The sequence below is a fragment of the Musa acuminata genome, chromosome BXJ3-8, assembly GCF_036884655.1.
Source record: "Musa acuminata AAA Group cultivar baxijiao chromosome BXJ3-8, Cavendish_Baxijiao_AAA, whole genome shotgun sequence".
NCBI classification, from domain to species: domain Eukaryota; kingdom Viridiplantae; phylum Streptophyta; class Magnoliopsida; order Zingiberales; family Musaceae; genus Musa; species Musa acuminata.
In genome coordinates, this window is record NC_088356.1 from 580,954 (window position 1) to 602,631 (window position 21,678).

Below are 21,678 nucleotides of genomic sequence, written 5' to 3' on the forward strand. Positions count from 1 at the left end.
CTGATTTCTATTTGCACAAAAGAAAAACACAACAGTGAAGACTTTTTTATGCTTGTGTTGTTTTGACCATTAGGGTGGCGACCAATGTGCAGATTTCAATGCACCATTTTTGACATCATCTCACAACATTGTGGCATTATGGCATTAGAGAAGTCATATGAATATTATTTTAATAAAAAAAATTCGATAGTCATAAATTTTGATAAATGTGAAAAGTTTTTACAATTTTTAATGCACGACTTCAAGGGAAAAAAAAAACTTAGCATAGTATTGTCAAACTAGAGAAGTCGTTTAAACTTTAATTCATAAAAAAAATATATATATAACAATCATCACCAAAATAACTTAGCATAACATTATCCTACTTACCAAAAGTGAAGGATTGGAGTTGGAAGTCTCGCTCGAGTGGTAGACGATGAAGGGGTAACCATGCCTCGTTGGAATGAATTGGTTCTCAAGTTGAAGTCTCTACTGACCACAGACGATGAAGGGGTAACCATGCTCGCATGTCAGAGTGGCTGGTGGGAGGCCTCGCATGCTGTGCTGCTCTTCAGAAACTTGAAATAGAACAGATTGGCCCAAGATCAAAACATCTTACGAATTGTTTTACATCGGCGACGATGAAGGCAATTATATAAGCTGCATCAAATCATTCTTGGACCTTCGGCACAAACCTAGCCGACGATGATGAAGACGAAAGCAAACATGTTGTTCGAGGTAAATTACTCTTCATGCTTTGTGTTTTTCTGGCATTGGGAATCGAGTCATATCTCCCTCCAGGTTCTTGAGCCTTCAGAGAGTCAGTCCGGTGGCGTATCGATCATATGAGACAAGAAGTGAACGTCTTGATAGTCTTGCGTTACATGCATTAGCGATGTGCTTTATTCTTATTACTTACCAACTACACTGGTGGTGTTGAGATCAGGGTCTGCAGTATCGAACTGTACCGTCCGGTTTGGGTGGTACGTACTGATCCGACAGATTGTTGGTATACGGATCGGTCCGAGAGTACTGTAACACTGTAGCACTGAATATATCGCTCGGCACACCTGGGTGTACCGTTCGATATACCGTATCGTATCGATACCGAGTTCAAATCAAAACATCGGTACGATATGATATTACGAACCTTGATTGAGATTACGAGACACGAGTTTTCTAGACAGCTTGGTGGGTAATGTAAATGCTCATCATTGTTGCACGCAAGGGAAAGACCAACAACATGTACTAATGACCGAATGGACTTTTCTCTGCGGTGCATCTGATGCTTGTGTATGACCTGTCGCTAACTCGAGGTACTATCGGACCCAATTCGGTCCCAGAATTGGACTTTTCCAACCCAGACCCGTCCTCCCATTCTTATCCGTTGCGTTGGCGTTTAAAGCGACGGGTGCTGTGGCCCAAATGGACGACCGAGATTTGAGTTGGGGATTGTGGACGGTTGAGATGGGCGAGAGAAGTGAGAATTGGAGAGGATCCTGAACCCCAAAGTCCTGCCGACTTGAGACGGGGACATGAGCAATTCCCTGTCCGTGGCAAAACGACTCCGGTGTGGATTGGATCCAAATTCTTTTCTAATCGAATTCTTACAATTCAGGATCATAGCCGTCTATCCGCGTGGACCATCCGCGCCCAAACCCCCTCTCTCTCTCTTTCACACACACACACCCCCCATATGATGCTTGCTATAAGCAACCAATAATTGTCTCCTCTAGTCTCGTGATCCCTCGAGTCTCATCTCCTCACTCCGTAGCTCCATATGCATAGAGAGAGATAGAGCTGTGCTGGCCATGGCGATCGCCGCCTCTTCCTCTCTTCTCCTCCTTCATCACCTGCTCCTTGTTTTGGCCTCGTGGTGGCGTCTTGCGGACGCCGCTTACATCGCCTACAACACGTCGGGGGGCGTCGTCCTCGGGAAGCTCAACGTACACCTCGTGCCTCACAGTCACGACGATGTCGGCTGGCTCAAGACCATCGACCAGTATTACGTCGGCTCCAACAACTCCATCCAGGTCAGTTCTCATCGCTGACACTTCACCTACCAGTTTCTGGTCTCGAGGTTGATTGACCCTTGATTGGGTTTTTTGCTTGGTGGATTTCGTTTGGGGGAAAACAGGGAGCTTGCATCCAGAATGTGTTGGATTCGGTGGTCGAGGCGCTTCTGGCCGACAAGAGTCGCAAGTTCATTTTCGTTGAGATGGTCTTTCTGGATTCCTGCTCTGTTATTATCTTATTACGTTTCAGTTTGGTTCAAAGTTCTGTTTTTGAGGTTAATTTATGGCTGTTGTTCCTTTTTTTCCTTTTTTTGGGAATCCTTGACTGGAATTTGGATGTTCGGCATAGGCATTCTTTATCCGATGGTGGAGACAGCAGAGCGATAAGACGAAGAAGTTGGTGAAGGAGCTGGTCGACTCGGGACAGTTGGAGTTCATGTAATCTCTGCTGCTTCGACGTTTGTTTCCTTAATATCTCTTTAGTCCAATTCCTGGTTACAATGATTAGCGTTGCCATTTCATGGTTGAGTTTAGTACATTCTTCTACTGTTATACAGGTCTACTGTTGTAACTACTGAGTAAATACAAAAAATTGTGGAATCTCAAGGATTTCTTCATTCTGCTTCATGTCTAATTCTTCATTTTCCTTGTGGACTTTTTGATTCTGAAGAAATGGAGGTTGGTGCATGCATGATGAAGCAGTCGTCCACTACATCGACATGATTGATCAGACCACACTTGGACATCGGTTTCTGAAACAAGAGTTTGATCAGCTTCCACGGATTGGTTGGCAGATAGATCCTTTTGGACATTCCGCTGTACAAGCATATTTACTTGGAGCAGAGGTACATGCTTCAAGCTATTCTGATACACAACTTGAAGAGTTCCAACAAACCCTGACTGAAGAGTTCCAATATTTAATTTTCTGATACACAACTTGAAGTGGATTAAAAATAGCAGAAATCTTGCTTCCAATTGGAAATACAAGATTATTTCTTTTGACCCAGTTCTTTCATTTATTTCATATCAAGCTACTGTAATACCTTTTAAATAGATTCCACTAGTTTTACATGTCTATCAATTCAGACTAAATGAATTTTTTTGTATTTTTGATACAAATTATACCTATTTGCAGCTTGGATTCGATGCTCTTTATTTTTCACGCATTGATTACCAAGACCGAGAAAAAAGGAAGGATACTAAGAGCCTTGAGGTTGTGTGGCGGGGTTCCAAAACTCTTGGTTCATCTGTGGATGTAAGTTCTTGGGACTCACATCTTTTAAGATGCAATGCATAGTTAAATATTCTCTTCCTTCAATCGTGTTTAATATGAATGATCTAATTAATGCAAACCTCCATTCAGATATTCACTGGCATATTCCCAAAGAACTATGAACCTCCTCCAGGTGGCTTTTACTTTGAAGTTAATGATGAGTCACCTGTTATTCAGGTCAGTCCGTGGATAATGCTATAGAATATTATTTACTCATGGAGAAATTTACTGTGATCATCGTATATGGTGGAAGGATGATCCCCTTTTATTTGATTACAATGTTCAAGAGCGAGTAGATGATTTTGTGGCTGCAGCTTTATCCCAGGTATTTTGTTCTTCTCTAATAAATTTTCAGTTGCTACTTACTTTCTAAATCTTTTTCACCAGAAATTCAGCAAAATGCTTAGTTAACCTACCACCCGAATGTTAACTGTATCTTCTTTCTTTTCATTTACTTTTCTTTCCTTTGGGATATAAATCTAGGAATTTTTATGGCCATAAAAGGTGCTTATTCTGAGAAATTGGTGCGAATACTATACTATTTCATAAATGTTGAATTGTCTCCTGAAGTCAAAATAACTTTTATTTTCAGGTTAACTCTTGATAATTGGACATTCAAAATTCAAATAGCCATTATTTTCATCAGCAAAAAAATTTCTTTTTATCTGACTTCTTTTGCTTATAGATGAAAAATTAGACCTAGAATACTGCACATCGGGCCCATAGGTTAGAACTGCAATAACTAATCAAATTTCTTTTTCAGGCCAACATTACTAGAACAGATCACATCATGTTTACCATGGGGACTGATTTCAAATATCAGTATGCAAATTCATGGTTCAGACAGATGGATAAATTCATTCATTATGTCAACAAGGTAATACTTTTTCCAGAAAAGGCAATTTAGGTAGTCTGATGAGATTCAGCATGTGTATCATTCCTTATTTATATTTATTTAAATAGGACAGCTATAGTTTTTGATGCATTACTATCTTGCTTAGCTTTTTTATGATACTTTTGTCAGTAAAAGACCATTTGCATGTCTCTGAAGCACTAACCCATTTCTGTTATGGAATATCTTCTCTTTAAAATGCATTAACATGCGAGAATCTGCAGAGTTTATTTATTTTTTCTTATTCTCATTGAATGTTCCCAAAATGTTTTGACTACTCCATAAAAGAAACCTGCACTGCAGTTTTTCTTTTTCTTCTTAACATGAATTTACAGAGATTCCATCTATGTTTAATCTTATGCCCAAGCAAACATCGAATATCATATTACTAAAAAGTATAGCCTTTGAGGTCCATAAACTTTCAAGACATCCCATTTGTCCTATACGAATCTATGTCATAGGTTATTAAGCACATAAAAATTGGTTTTACTCAAGTAATTGTTACAATTTAAGAAAGAAATAAAGATTGAAGATTGTAAATTGGAATTTATGTTGATTTTTGCAAGATATACTACTTCCCCTTTTATCTGAACTGTAGTTTCCCTCTGGTTTAGGACGGCCGTGTTAATGCCTTGTATTCAACCCCGTCCATTTACACAAATGCAAAACATGCAGCAAATGAATCTTGGCCACTGAAGACTGATGATTTCTTCCCGTGAGTGAAGAATAAAATTTCTACAGATCATTAAAATTTCTAATGCAATATCATCTAATATTTCCAATCTCAACTGTTAGATATGCCGATCGTGCAAATGCATATTGGACAGGGTACTTCACAAGTAGGCCTGCCTTAAAAGGTTATGTAAGATTATTGAGTTCTTACTATGTGGTAAGTATTTCTTAGGAGCCACTGAGCATTATTCTGCAATTCTATTCAATCTATTGGCTACAAGTTTTCATTGATAAGATCATCTTTTTTAAGTTCAGGCAGCTAGACAGTTAGAGTTTATTAAAGGAAGAAGTAGTTCTGGCCCTACAACAGACAGTTTGGCTGATGCTTTAGCAATTGTTCAACATCATGATGCCATTACAGGAACAGAAAAACAACATGTTGCAAATGATTATGCCAAGCGTTTGGCAATTGGTTATGCAGAGGTGTTGTTTCTTCCAGGGCATAACCATTCCAAGTTTCTTTCATACTTCCACTACAATACAATTAAATTCATACTTGTATATTTTCTGTAGGCTTCTAAGGTGGTTGAATCCTCATTTGCTTGCTTGACAGAGTCTATCTCAGGTTCTGGTGATTGTCTCCCAGTAACAAAATTTGAGCAGGTAGTAAATGATTACTTATATTGTTCCGTAGATTTCGGTGAGAACTCTGCATTGTTCTTGCATGATCTTCTTTATTAAATCTTTGATCTGCTTTGAATTTGCAATTTGTTTAATTGTATGTTTGCTCTGTTACCAAAGTACATCTAGAGTAAAAGCAGTTGTAAGTTTAGAGCAATGATGGAGACAACACTTGTTCCACGCAAGACATATATATTATATACCCTGCCTAATCAGGCCTAACAGACATGAACTGTTTCAGAAGCTTATTCTCTTGCATTTGTTCATCTGACTTGTGTTAATTTGTTTGTGTTGATGGATCTGTGAATCCATCACAGTTTTTGGATGAATTATCATATCCTTAAATTTAATACAAATTTTGTCTCCTATTAGTTGATTATTGAGAATTCTATTCTCGTGATGGTTGAATTTCTTCTTTTATTGAAACAAAGTAATTTTCTTTACTATATCTTTTTTATCTTCAGATACTAATGCATGAATTTATTATTTGTCTAGTGCCCACTTCTTAACATAAGTTATTGCCCTCCATCTGAATCAGATTTATATGCTGGAAGAAGCTTGGTAGGTTCTTCACTGTATTTGATATCTTCCTCTGTATAAAGAATATAGTCTGGTTACAGTCCAAAAATAATTTCTTTAGAGTTTTCATTTTGTAGGTTGTTCTTGTCTATAACTCTCTTGGTTGGATGAGGGAGGACATTATCAGAATACCTGTAAGAACATTTTCTTTTTAATGGCTTTTTAATGATTTTTTGTTCTTGATCTGCACATAGTGATTACTCCTGAATGTCCACATATTTCCAAAAAATAATTCAATCAATTATTCTTTGCTTGCCATATGGAAGTAAAGAAGAAAAAAAGTTCAATACAATAATAGTTGTTGGTTTAATTTAAATGTTAAAACTTTGTAAATTATAATTGCTTCTAGATCTAATGTTATATGATTATAACATTTTAAAGTAACCATAGTCTACACTGCAAGGTTTTACTTACCGAATCGTACCGCCCGGTACGAGCGGTATGTACCGGTCCGAGAGACGACCGGTACGCGGACCGCCCCGTACCGTACCAAGTACTGTAGCAGTGTACAGTAACACTGTAGCAGTGTACAGTGCTCGGTACACGTGAGTGTACCGCTCGGTACACCTGGGTGTACCGAGCGGTATACCGTACCGTACCGGTACCGAGCCTGGGTCGAAACGCCGGTACGGTATGGTACGGCGAACCTTGGGACTCTACAGAACTTATTTTTCCTATCTTCTAATGTGTAAATTTATGCACATATTGCATTCAACTATCTCTTAAAATGGGCCCTTTATATTTTACTAGATAAGTAGTAAAATTTTCATATTTGGTTATGAGGTCTATGCATTGCTATTCATATGATGATGCCAAACAACATTATTCCTTTTGACAAGAGTGATGGAGCTAAAGAACATATTTAGATGGCTCTAACTGCATCTTCAAGATATTAAGTCTTATGCAATCCAAGTATCAATATGCTTAGTGTGAAGTTATACCAAGGTTCGCCATACTGAGCTATATCGCCAAGTACGGGCGGTACATATTGGTCCGACAGGGGATTGGTATGCGAACCATCCTCTATCTGGCGGTACCCGTTATATGACCTCGTATCAGGCGATATGGGGTCTGTACCGGTCAGTAATGGTCGGATTTCGACCGTTACCCGATCAAGGGCTTCGATTGTCCTATTTCAAATGGTCAATTTCATCGTTTGAACCATAGGAAAAGGGTTTTTAAACCCCAGGTTGATAACAGTTGGATATCGACCGTTACCAATGAAGGGCTAAGATTGCCCTATTTCAAACGATCAATTTAACCATTTGAACCATAGGAAAATCCTTTGCTCCCATCTCTTTCAATCCATTTTACTCTTTCAAACTCTTTCTCACTCGCATCTCTGTCTGTCTCTCTCTCTCTCTCTCATTCTCATATTTTCACTCTCTTAAACTCAACAAAGTTGTAATTCGTGGATTGGATCAAATTTGAGAGGATTAAAAGGAATAATACTATAATCAAGAGGTATATATTCTCTTTCTAGATTTTTATTGATTTGAGATGATTAAGCCTATTCTATGTGGTTAATTTCTAATATGTTGTTTGACATGTTTTAGATAGTAGAATAGTGTTAATTAGGGAGTAATTAAAGCCTTTAATGTTGTGATTAGTGTGTTTAATGCTGATTTTTTTTTTTTAAATTAGACACTTAATAGGTCTAATCTTTGTATTTCGACCGAGACAATAGAAGAAGAGGAAATACATCCCTAGCAGGAAGAAGGTCTCCCTCGGTCCAAACGTGATGGAGGGAGTCGGACAACATTGAGTCAAACTGCTCAAGGAATTAGAGACACCCAATAATCACAATCGTCCACCTAGTGTGCAATGTCAAAGGCAAAGGGGAAGGCGGTAGCATTAGCCATACTATTGGAAAGAATCGACTCGGGCGATGAGACACCTTCTCAATCACATTCAACAACCCGCTTGGTCTAGAGACATGGCAGTGACGTAGATAACAGTGTCTCGACTGATGATGGTGGTGACACCAAGGAGTCAATGGTCCCGTCTACATAATTTGAGGGTAGTGTATGGACTGGAAGGTAGTATTTTATACATGGCATCCAAGATTTAGGTCATGGAGCTCGACGAAGTACTAGTTAAGTTTATAAATAAAAGGGGAAGAGAAACACAGTGGATGATTTTGAACAGATGCCACAAAGCCTACATAATGTAGACACAGAGCGAAGCTCATCGTTCTCATAATTGTCGTATTATAGAGAATCTTATGGCCAATAATAGCAAGGTTCGCAATACCGTACCGTACCGGTATTTCGACCTGGGCTCGGTATCGGTACGGTACGGTGTACCGACCTGGGCTCGGACCGGTACGTACCGCCCGTACCGGGCGGTACGATTCGGTATGGCAGACACTGAATAATAGTATGGTGACAGTTGGTCATATTTCTCTGAGCCGTGGTACGGTGATTAATCTTATGAGACAAAGTAGTAGATTAGTGGCGCAAGTAGAAATTCTGACATTCTCTATGCTCTGCACCAATACATACCACAATCGTCCTTGCCTTAGGAGCTACCTTGAATACATGTGGTTCACGACAATTAGATTATAACCATCACCACATTGATGCACTAATGGCATACGGTGCATCGTATACTATGTCGTGAGATCAATTTTAGGATTAAGTTTGACAATCATATCAAATTGATATACATATACATAGGATCGAGAACCCCAATCCACTGCTCATGGAGTCTCGTCATTCCTTTTGGTGGTAGAATCAAGTATATATATCGATTGATTACTTAATTCATTTGAATCTTAAGGTTTAATTTGTTTAAAAAATAATCAAAAAATTTAAATTATTTCTTTGTAGATAATTCAATATTAACAGAATGAAGGTTCGGAATGTACCACAAAGCTACTCCTCAATGCCTGAAAAAGATGTGTCACAATTTTTTCTAATTTAGATTATTTTTGTTAAAATTATACTAATTTTATATTTATTTCAAACTTAAAAACCCTCTCTAACTTTTTTTTCTATTTTTCAAAAACTTTTGGAGCTATTTTGGCCATTTTTCCATGTCGTCAATATGCCATGAAAAATAAAATAAAATAATTTTATTGAATATTAAGAAAAACATAACATAATGATATTATTTGTATATTATATATGAATAACTTTAAAGTCATTAAATAAATCAATAGATGATAAATATTGATTCTAAAAATTTATAAATTTGCAGGACTATGCAAATAACTTACAAAGGCCTAAATGATTAATTTTTTTTATTTTTAAGCCTTGAAAAATTTGTTAAGGTCCTTTTGAATATGATAACCGATTGTATCTGATTAAGTTTAAATTGTAAATGATACATGAAATTCATTACTTGTGGTGTTTAGATCTTATTAGCAAGGTTCGTAATACCGTACCGTACCGGTGTTTCGATCTGGGCTCGGTATCGGTACGGTATGGTGTACCGAGCGGTACACCCAGGTGCATCGAGTATTGTAGCACTACTACAGTGCATTGCTACAGTGTACTAATGCACTGTACTGTAATTATAACAGTGCACTGCTACAGTGCATTTCTACTGCTACAGTGCACTGTATTGCTACACTGCTACAGAGCTACAGTGGACTGGTACAGGGCGGTCCGCGTACCATTAGCCTATCGGACCGGTATGTACCGCCTGTACCTGGCGGTACGATTTGGTATGGCAGACCTTGCTTATTAGGGTTTTGATAGTTCAAGATAATTCTGTCGATTAGTTCTACATCATCTATGGGTATTTTATGGATTTTTTAATTACATTTAGCTATACATTGCTGAATTAATGTAGTTATCCACAAAACACCTTGCAGGTTGTTAGTGACTCCGTCCTTGTGCTGGATCATGAAGGAAAAGAAATTGAGTCACAGCTTTTACCTATAAAAAGCCCCTCAACAGCCCTACGAAATTTTTATGTCAAGGCATATTTGGGAAAATCTCCAAGCATAACACCAAAATATTGGCTTGCATTCCCAGTAACAGTACAACCTCTTGGGTTTACTACATATTTCATCAAAAGTGCAAAACAGACAGGTTACTTTTCCATTTGCTTGGATATGCCATATTCTACCATCAATTATGTTTACTTATCAAGTGAGGTAGAAAATTCTGAATAAGAGGTTATTAATTTGTTGTTCTAAAATTCCAGGTTCACATGCTGTTATGTCAATGGTATCTTCATCTCAAGGTATGGAAAATTCCACAATGGAGATTGAACTAGGAAATCTGAAGCTACAGTTTGATCTGGATGGAAACAAGTTAAGTCATTATTTCAACAAAAGAAGCTTGGTATGGTTTCTAAATCACCCTCATCTTGAAACTTTTTCTTCTATATGTTTATTTCTTGATGTTCCTCTTTCCTTCTGCAATTTTATATTATTCATCATTTTATCTTATATCAGAAAAACTGATCAAAAAAATTATGGTTGAAGTTTTTCTCTCAAGCACGTAGAAGCCTATCTTTGAGAATTGTTTTTAGCTTTTTATATGAATTTTCTAACTTAATGGTGACACCTGATTGGGATCTACTTCCACTTTCAAGGTCAAAGCTTCTGTAGAACAGACATACAGTTTCTATTCTGGAGATGATGGAAGTGGTGCTGATCCTCAGGTATTTAATTGTCATTTTCTTTTTTAAAAAATTATTGTCCGTCATCCTCAGTTATAATAGAGCAAATGCTACAGAACTTTTTACTAACCATACAAATTTGCCTGTCTTGATTCAGGCTTCTGGTGCTTATGTATTTCGTCCAAGTGGTAAATTTCCAATACAATCCGAGAAAAAGGTATATCTTGAATATCTGTGTGTGTGTGTGTTTGTGTGGAAAAATAATTGTGAACATTTCACTGTAAGTTTACTTTTTTAGGTCCCTTTGACAATCTTGCAAGGGCCGTTACTACATGAAGTACATCAGCAGATAAGTTCATGGATATATCAGGTGATATTCCAAGTTTACATGAAAAAAATTATTGCGTGGTATCATAATTTCCTCTTTCACCAAACAAATCTTAGTATTTTGAATGTCATCGAGCCTTTTATTCCTCTAGAATGTGTATCAGGTATTTCCCTTTTCATTAAAGAAATCTTTGTATTTTAAATGTGCATCGTGCCTTTTGTTCCTCTAGAATTTGCATAAGATAATGTGATAATACTTATTGCACCTATTATTTCATAGCTGACCGTAAAAGTACTTATGTTCGAAACAGTTGACTGATCATCAAATCTATGATTTGAATATACTCTTATCAAAGTTACAGTCAGAAACAAAGGAAAGTGCTTCTAGTTACTGTGCACATGCACATGCTCATAAAAGAAGGGTATTCTCAGTGTTTTCTACAATGGAAAGGGCATTGATGTAAGGAATCTTACCTGTTTATCTGACAGGCAAATCCCTATCTTTCTTAACAGTTCATTGATCTATGTGAAAGGTCGAAAAAAAGAATTTTGAGACGTGTTAATAACTTGCTTTTTCAAGCTATGCATAAAAAATTTGGTCCACTGATGAAACTAGGTATTATTATCTCACAACTTTCATATAGAAAATAAGTTCTAAAAGGTTTTTCAAGAGTTTGATTTTCTCAAGGATTACTTTTGTGTATATATCTAATACTATTGATAACTCAGAGATTGTTGTTTAAACTTTAAATAGCTCATGAAGAAGATACAGTTTTTCTCAGTGAGGCACTGAATGAGCCCATGGACATTGAAAGGTGTCATGAAAGACAATCTATAGGCAGGTTTTGGGCAAACTTTAAAAGTATGATATGGACTCTAATATAATTGCATAATATGAGATGGGAACAATACCAGAAGTGATTAAGTTGGGACTTGTTGATCATTTGCATAACTCTAGTGTGGAATGTATATACCTATGACTTGTGAAGTAGTATATTCATAGATATTATAGGTATCACAAAGGATGAAAAAACCTATGTTGCATTGACTGTGTCAAGAATGGCATTTGGATGCATGTCTGAGAGTTGGATTTAACAGGGCATCAAAGGTGAGTTACAAGATACAAAATGATGAAAACACCTGTGTTGCATTGACTGAGTTGAGCATGGCATTTGGATGCATGTCTGAGTGTTCGATTTAGCAGGGAGTCAAAGATGAGTTACAAGATACGAAGTAAAATATCAGGTGTAAGTGTAACAAAATATGTGAGAATGGCCTTTCAGTGTTGTGAGACTGTAAAATACTAAAGAGAACTAAAGAGGATCAACTGTGAGATTGTCGTGTTTGAAATAGTACTCTGCTCAAACGCTTATATCCATCTATTACAATGTATGAAATTCAAAATATTGTGAAATACTAAGTTAAGGTGGAGCCATGAGAACAAGAAGGGATCCTTTAGAGTGTCATGTTCAGGAAGTTGTACTACTTGTCAAGTGTTCCAACTTCCAACTACTTCTTGCTATCCAAATTTTATAACCATGGATTGCAATGCATGGATGCATATTCATAAAAGACTGAAATATCAGCTCGGAAGTGTTCCAGCTTCTACTCTTTGTTCAAACCAAGGTTTTAAATCTTGGTTTGGTACAGTTTCAGTAATCTTTTGGACTGATACAGTACCACCGTACCAAGTTGTACACCATCTTATACGGTCCAATGCTAGTTGATAAAACAATAAAAGAATAATATAGATTGCTATTGGATGATATAGTTCAATACTAGTCCTTCATAGGACCGGTAAATACCGATTGGTGATTGTTATGTACACACTGTACCAAGAAGTATTTAAAACCTCAGTTCAAACTTTACAATCATGGATTTCAACTCATGAATGTACATATTTGAACTATCATTCAAGTTTTGAGCATGCCCCTGTGCTTTAAATGCAGTGTAGTGTCTTAGCCTTGTCATGATGCTATGTTGTGTTGGCACCATCTTTCCATGCGGTATAAGATCCAGAATATGAATTCCTTGGTCCAGATCATTCTTGGGACTCGACATAGAGTTCTGGAAATGGCTAAAGCAAATATTCATATTTCTAGATTTGTTATCAATTTATCGTGTAATTTGAATCCAATGAGAGACACCACTAGTTTTGGAAAAAGGTTAAAGGCTGTATTGATACTGAGCAAATATGTTGTTGTATTTCTTTTACAATATTTGACCTTCAAATGAATTAACAAATAGCATTCATGAGGATAAACCAACTGGATCAACTTGTAATGTTCAAATTCACTGGTTTTTCTTAAGTGAGAACTTGTAATGTGCTACCGGCAAAGTTTGATCTTTTATTTGTTTTCTTGTGATATGTTTCCAGTATGGTTTTATTGCTTTTCTACCTAGTTCTTTGAAACCTATGTTGTTGTCAGTTGATCTTCCATTTTATTTGTTATGTAACTATTAGTATTTTATTTTAATTCTCTAGTTATGTGATATAATAGTAGATGTTGAACAGTTAACAAGATTACATATATCAATTATTGCTGTGCCAGGTATCCTGCTGTTGCAGCTAGATTTTGTTCGAGCATGTGATTGTCACATGCTCATCATATGCTCAAGTTTATATGTTAAAGAAGTTTACCACATGCATTCATGGCTAGTGCCAGTATCCACTAGCATGGTATATGAACATCATGACCTACATAAATTGGCATGATTAACGTTACAGCAGGCAACTCTGACCAGAGACTTCTCAGCATTTAGAACAATACAGTGATACACCATATACAAACATTGTGGTTTTTGTTAATCCTTGTTCAAAGGAAGGATGAATTGCTTGCAACTACTCTGCTTACCCGATATTGCAATAAATTGTAATTTATTAGCTGCATGAATAAGCATTATCTGATGTTTTAAGAAAAAGTACCTTAATTTCCATGTGTAGGTTACAAGAATATACAAGACAAAAGAACATCTGGAAGTAGAGTTCATTGTAAGTTTCCCTTTTGTTTAACCTCCTAAGAAGTATTATCTCTGATCAAATCAACACATTTATATGTTTGTCCATTTGAACAATGGTCTATTGCTGAATACAGGTTGGTCCTATACCAACTAATGATGGTGTTGGTAAAGAAGTAGTCACTCAGATCGCAACAACTATGAATACCAGCAAAACATTCTACACAGATTCCAATGGACGTGATTTTATCAAGAGAGTAAGTTCTTTCCTATCCGTAGAACACCAAGAATCAACTATAATGATTTGGATCTGTTGGCAAGTTCATATTAGCCACTATGGGAAATAAGGTTGAACTTGGTTTTTATTCTATAAGAATCAACTATAACAGTTTGCCTCATCACTGGATATGCCCTTTTTAAGGAGGCAACAATTTATAACAAGATGTTAGGGGTGCATCCACTGTGACAACATGGTCGGGGTGGAAGAATAATCCATGTGAAGTATCATTTGATCTATGAACTTTTCAACAAGGTTTACTGTACCGGACTGTACCACCCGGTACAGGCGGTACGTACCGGTCCGCCCGTACCGAGCACTGTAGCAGTGCGCTGTAGCAGTGTAGCACTGCTACAGTGCTCGGTACACCTGGGTGTATCGAGCGGTATACCGTACCGTACCGGTACCGAGCCCGGGTCGAAACGCCGGTACGGTATGGTATGGTACGGTACGGTACGGCAAACCTTGCTTTTCAACATAACTAAATGTAGAAAGCAAGTGATTAGACAGGCTTTCAGTACAAAGCTGGATGCCTAGAAAAGTTTTTGAAGTTGCAGCAAGAAAATTACATAATAAAAGGATATCAATAGACAAACATCTGAGTTGTTCATCCATGTTGAATAGGAGGATCATAGGGTTGATGTTGATGATAATCTTAGACTTACAGTCGAGATTCATATATCCTTAATAATATCATTACATGCAAGGGGAGGTCCTAAGTCACTGGCATGGATTTGGTGAAGCCTCTCTATATATAAAGTATGATTGTGTTAATGAGAGTGATAATGGTGTGGGTCCTCAATTCAGTCAGATTTCCACTGTGAAGCAGCCCAGTGGGAGCTGTGTGTAAGAGTTCCAGTGCTGCACATAAGCTAGCAGGACTACTACTAGTGTAATGTAGCTCCAAACAGGTATATGGGTTAGTTTATTCCATACATTATCAGCTCCTGAGATTTCGACTCATATCTCACAACTTTTGCTAATGCTAAGTAGGAGAAGAATGATAACAAAAGGCAATTACAAAATTATTCAACTTCAATTACATCCCTACAAATATAGCTCGAGACCCTCATTACTTGGTGTCCATTATTAAAAAACATTGTCTCAGTGTATAGCTTATCCTCTATATGAGATTATCGTCAGATATCTTGATGAGAAGATTGTCAAGGAGAGTCTTTTAAAATGTAGTGGGACCTATATGGTGTGACTCTTATATGCAACAATTAGTTCATCCATACCAAGTATTTTAAGGAGAGTTTTCCACAAGTCAGTTGATAAATCAGATTGAATTCACAGTGGATTTACGGTCTTATGGAGATTATGATAGATTGATGAGACCTCTATTCTATACTGTAAGTGGTCACCCATAATGGCACTAATTATAAGTTTGATAAACAATGAATGGACAGTAGAGAGCATATTCTTTGGAGTTTGGACACCATTTGCAGTCCACTATATAAACCTTTTATGATAAACCCTTTTTGGACAACATGTGATATTTAAGAATTTTAACTTTTATATATGTTCTCTTTGTATAGGGTTTGTATTCTATGTATAATACATGTTTGGATTCATTATCAGTTAATATCTTGCCCAAATTTATGTTTTTCACTGATTACTGATTATTAATCATAATTTTTTACCCAAATTTATATTTTTCACTAATTATTAATCCTAATTTAGGTCAATGACCATAAAGAATGTTATTTTTTATTGGGTTTGGCTAGTTGCTGAACTCATGCTGGTCAGAACTGGTGTAATGTGTGTCAATATGCCACATTGTACTGGTACTAAATCAGTTTGCCCAAGGACTGGTATTGGTGCCGGATCAAAATTTAAAACCATGGTTGAAACCTCGTAGCCAATCTTGATGATGTTTCATGTCTTCAACCAGACAAATAAAAGAGAGTTCAACTTGATTGCCCTCTTTTTATTTCATCTGAGGAGCAGTTTAGTCAGATTTGGTTTCTATAAGCATGGCAACAATGTATAATCAATTATCACTTGATGGAACGTCAACAACTTGATTGTGATTTAATGCTGGGTGGGACCATGGAATTATTGTTACAACTTTAGCCTCCAACTTCTCACTGCCAAGGACTTTTTTGTGGTCACCTAATGTTGAAAGCTTCAAAAGAAAAATGAAAATTTATTTGTATGGTTCGTATTGTCTTTTATTTGGCTGAAATTGAAATCTTTTGCCTTTTTCAGATCCGAGACTACAGGTCTGATTGGGAACTTCAAGTCAACCAGCCTGTTGCTGGAAATTATTATCCTGTATGCTTTCATCTGTAAACTATTCTTTGTTGAGATCTTTGGCACTAGCTAAGCTGCACATTATGTCAAAATTAGATTAAGAAGCCTTCATGCAAGTATAAGCATCCTAGATGCTCTAGTTTAGCAAGAACTGAACACCTTTGGCACAAAGATTTAGCTTTTCTATCAATAATTTTCCAGATTAATATCATATTATGATGCCAAAATATATAGTTCTTTTTTTCTCTGATTTCAGATTAACCTAGGAATGTATATCAAAGATGACAGTACAGAACTATCAGTATTGGCAGATCGAGCAATAGGTGGAACCAGTTTGGTGGATGGCCAAGTAGAATTGATGCTCCATAGGTATTTTCTCTTTTAAATCTAAGTTACTGTCTCTCAAAACTTGTATTAAATAAATGACTGCCAAATTGATATAGTCTTATGTTACTTTTTGTATAGGAGATTGCTTCATGATGATAGTCGGGGTGTTGCAGAAGCCCTTAACGAAGTAGTTTGTGTAGAGATTGAATGTGAAGGGCTAGCAGTAAGTACAGTTAAATATCTAAAATATGTAGTTCTAAATAAGGTTTTTAATTTCGAATAATACCGTCCATACCGAGTAGTATGTACTAGTATGCCAGCAAACCAGTATGTGGACCACCCGCTACCGAGCGGTACCGTTGATTGGGGCTGTTTTCGCCCCATTACCATGCGAAATCGGTCGGTGACGGTTGATATCGACCGTTGCCGCCTACTACGGGGTGGTATTAGCCGAGGGAGAAGGAAGAAGAGGGAGAAAAAAAAGGGAGAACCTGGAGATCTGACGCTGCTCTACCTCGACGATCCCAATCCGTTGCCGCTCTCTCTCGCCGGACGCCGCATATGAGATGTCGCCTCCTCCTCATCTGAGGTGACGAGGTCTCGACGTCGTTGGTGACTTCTCCTCATCCGCGCGAGGAGAAGAAACGAGACGACGTCGTCCTTTTTCTTATTTTTAACTTTATTATTATTATTATTATTATTATTATTATTATTATTATTATTATTATTATTATTATATATATATATATATATATATATATATATATATATATATATATATATATATATATATATATATCTTGAGCGATACGCCAGAGCATACCGCTCGATATACTCGTACCGTACCGTACCGAGCTGATCTCGATACTCTGGTACGATATGAAATTGCGAACCTTGGTTCTGAAGTTTTTATCTAAATTTCGATATCATGTACAGAGTAATGCTTTTACTGCACCACAATATCTCAAAATAAATGATCTGTATGCCTCAGTTCTGATACTAGACAACATGACTATGTTCAACTACTAATATAAACTTTAATTGTTTGGAATCTTTTACTGATAAAGTATAAATCTTTATGTAATATTGACGGTAACATGGCAATAAAACCATCGTTATTTCTTTATATTTAATTTATTTCTGATATCATTTGCTATAGCTGGTGGAATTGATGGAGATTACATTCTCAGCTCTTAGATGAAAGAAATGGAGCACAATAGTTCCCATAGTAAGCTGTTGTTGATAGCCAACAGCTGTTGATTCAGCTGTCCAGGACTCCAGTTTTAGAAAATGAAAATAAATAAATAAAAGTCTTATTTTGAATCAAACTAGGTGATTTTGCCTAGTCCGGGTTCCAGTCCCTGGTCAAACTAGTAAACTGGTCACTACTAGTCCGACTGATTTAGGATTTTTGAACTTTATTTTCTAAACTACCTAAGCTAAATTGACCGATATATTGGATAGTTTAGGTGAGAATGTCATAGTAGATGTATGGTCTCACAAGAAAAGATAAAACAGGAAATATGATGATGAAAAGAAATTGCTGAGTCCCAATACTGGTCCCTGCTCAGACCAGTAAGTATTGACCGGTTTTTTGAACCTTGGTTTGACCTAACACCACACTTCAATTTACAATAGTTGGTACCGGAGCAAGTTTAAATGGCAAGAGAAATTTACTGGGATCCTTTTGTCATGGAATAAAAAATTTTATAGGGAATTATTTAGTCTTGAGAATCAAGGATTCAAGAAATCTCCATATAATAATGGCAAATATTCACAAGAATTTGATTTTTCAGAGCAGGAGCAAATTTTTATATTGTGTTCAGTTATGTGTTCAGTTAGTTTATGTTTGTGTTGCAGTTAATTAAACCGGATGTTGTGTGTAATGTAATAATTTAGGACCTTTAGTTGATTTCATCATTTGTTTTGGTAATTTATAGAATTAATTAGTTCCAAGTTAATGCAAGCTTATAGGTCCTATTTCAGTTATGACTTTGGGTAGGTTTGAGTTATTTAGGAATCACATTTGAATGGTTATTTTTTAAAAAAGAAAAATCCTGCCTTGTAATTTTCCTATTATTGAGTTTGAGATAGACTATAATATCAACTGCTTGTTGCCCATTTAGAGGAGCCTGCAATCAGTGATGCAGATGTGTGTATTGTGTCAATGATGAATTGTGGTGCTGGAAGGAATTCATTTCATTTATTTGCTAGGCCAAGAATTTTCTTCCTTTCTTGGGGTACTTGTCCCATTATTTTGCTTATTACCTTTTATAACTCTCATCATTTAGTCTCTTGCCATTACTAGTTGTCATTGTTGGTCTTTGTTCTGTTGATATTTCATAATGCAAATCAAGCGATCATTCTTAATAAGGCTGTCAAACAGGGCTTCATTTGAAAATTTTTAAGAATAAGGAGCATGATTCTCATGGAGGAAGCACATTGGTGCGACTTGGATTTGGTTATCGTAGTTTGCCTTTATTTTATGTTAATTTGGAATCTAGATGCATCTAATATGATAATATTTGATTCTCAAGTGATTATCATCATTGCTTTTTGATAATGTGTGAAATTTTATAATATCATTTTTATGCCATTTTACATTTATGTATCCTATTTAAAATGTAAATATGTTGGCTAGGTAAATTGCAATACGAGTTTTGGGCTGTCTATTTGGGTAGGCTTTTATGTGATTTTATGTTTTCAAAAGGAAGTTTTTCCCTATTAATTCCCTATAAACCCAGATAGAGTTTAGTAGTTGTCAGTTTATGTTTTACTTAAAGAAGCCTATTATTGGCTGAAAAATAGATTTTATAATTAATTGTATATTTGGATGGCCTTGTCTTCTTTTACCTGTATTAAAGCAATTATTCTTGCTTTTATTTATGTTTTCATCTGTATAATCCATGTGATCTTTATTCTATCACTCACTCAATATTTTTTATTAGATTTTGTTGATTTTTGGTTGCTAGTTGATGTATCAATTTGATTCCATGCATATATGAGAACTGAAAAACAGGATAGCAGTTATCTTTGACACTCGATGCCACACTAACCTGCACAAGTGGTGAATTTCATTTACTCAATACTTTCTTTTTTGAGGATGGCATATCTCTCTAGTTATTTTCGTGGAGAGTGGTTTCGAACCAGTTGTTGTTAGTTTACAAAATGTCAAATTGTCCTTTGTTAATGCACAGATTAAATGTTCTTTGACAGATTCAAGGTAAGCTATATATTAGAGTCGATCCTTTAGGCGAAGGAGCCCACTGGCGCAGGTCAACAGGCCAGCAGATATATTCTCCTCTTCTTATAGCATTCTCTGAAGAGGTAAAATCCGGCCACTATAAATTATTAGCATTTGCCAAATAGCTAGAAGTTTAGCTTGTACTTTAACAGCACGAAGGCAACTGGTCGAATTTTCATATAACGACATTCTCAATGCTGGACCACTCATACAGCTTGCCAGAGAATGTTGCATTGATTACTCTCCAGGTAATTGTTTGCAAATATTTTCTAGCACATTGAAGCTCTCTTATATGTGCTCAACTTGCTTGTCCAAACATCTGCTCTTCTGTATAATAATTCTGTTTTTCCATAGATTGTTTCTATGCCTGTGCCACAGCCACTTATTCATGTTCGTTGTCCCTGCAACGAGGAAGTAACTTTTAAAATCATTTAATTGTTTCCATTATATGTCCCTACCACTTCTCTCTATAGCTCCAGTCATGCTGCCAGCTTAGGAGAATTGTGACTATCGAAAGGAATATAAAAGAATGACATACTCTGTTGTTATTGATACTTTTTTGTGAAATGGTGTGTCAAGGTGGCACCCCCATTTTCAATGGTATCCATGAACTTTGTGATATATAACCCAATATTCTTCTTTTTCAAAGAAAATTTGTTTGTATACTAAAGCTCTTTTCAGAGATGAATAAAGTTTATTAGACCAGTTTATTATAGCATTGTCACTTAAAGCCATAACACAAGACAAGGAGATGCCGTTTACCTAAATACCAAATCAGCCTTTAGGATTTGACTTCAACAAAAGTGAATGATAACCATGTCTTTGGCTCATTGAAAACTATTGTAATAAACTTCAAAGTTTACTCTTGAAATACTTTGTTACAATTATATTCTTGCACATCCAGGAGCTTGAAGATGGGAGTGTTCTGCTAAGGTTAGGACACCTATATGAGGTATGTTCTTCAAGATAATGCTTGCATTAGTTTGACTTTACTGATGATTTTAAAATGGAAAAATTAGAAAATCATTTTTTTGTTATTCTGTGTATCTATATGAATAACCACCTTGGGCGCATCCCCTTTTATTTTCCACAAACATGACAGGTGGGTGAGGATAAAGATCTTTCAAAAATAGCATATGTTGAACTCAAGAAAATGTTTCCAGGAAGAAAGGTAAAACAACACCTGATAAATATTTTACTTGAAGCTTCTCTTACATATTCATTTCATTGTGTTTCTTCAGATCAATATAACTGAAATGAACTTAAGTGCCAACCAAGAAAGGGCTGAAATGGAAAAGAAGAAGCTAAAATGGGGAGTGGAGAGCTCTTCAACTGATGAAACCATAGTCAAGGGAGGTCTTGTTGATCCTTCCAAATTGGTGGTTGAGCTTGGACCAATGGAAATCCGCACTTTTATTTTAAATCTCGACAAATCAGTGACCGCTGACAAGAACAATTAACATTTCGCATTTCTGTAGCCTTCTTGAGCATCAACGCATGTCCTGTAATATAATTATGAATAATTCCAGCTGATTTTGTCACAAGACATCTCAGTGTGGATTTTCTGAACCTTCTTTAGTGATCAAAAATAAATTTGCATCTGCAAACACCTCTCATCTATGG

The 21,678-nt window shown here is 36.4% G+C and overlaps 1 protein-coding gene across 1 annotated transcript; it reads left to right on the forward strand.

Moving 5' to 3' along the window:
- The first annotated feature begins 1,692 nt into the window (after positions 1 to 1,692).
- On the forward strand, positions 1,693 to 21,671 carry LOC135644087 (probable alpha-mannosidase At5g13980). Its single transcript, XM_065161520.1, has 29 exons — positions 1,693 to 2,012; positions 2,117 to 2,200; positions 2,344 to 2,432; positions 2,665 to 2,839; positions 3,130 to 3,249; positions 3,358 to 3,444; positions 3,521 to 3,592; positions 4,031 to 4,144; positions 4,774 to 4,874; positions 4,955 to 5,048; positions 5,147 to 5,314; positions 5,405 to 5,494; positions 6,008 to 6,073; positions 6,169 to 6,225; positions 9,912 to 10,131; positions 10,247 to 10,386; positions 10,640 to 10,708; positions 10,824 to 10,883; positions 10,965 to 11,036; positions 13,938 to 13,985; positions 14,089 to 14,208; positions 16,440 to 16,505; positions 16,741 to 16,853; positions 16,950 to 17,034; positions 20,028 to 20,138; positions 20,208 to 20,303; positions 20,960 to 21,007; positions 21,158 to 21,226; positions 21,297 to 21,671. The coding sequence occupies exons 1-29, from the start codon at positions 1,791 to 1,793 to the stop codon at positions 21,513 to 21,515; spliced, it is 3,075 nt and encodes a 1,024-aa protein (XP_065017592.1). The 5' UTR covers positions 1,693 to 1,790; the 3' UTR covers positions 21,516 to 21,671.
- Positions 21,672 to 21,678: the final 7 nt, after the last annotated feature.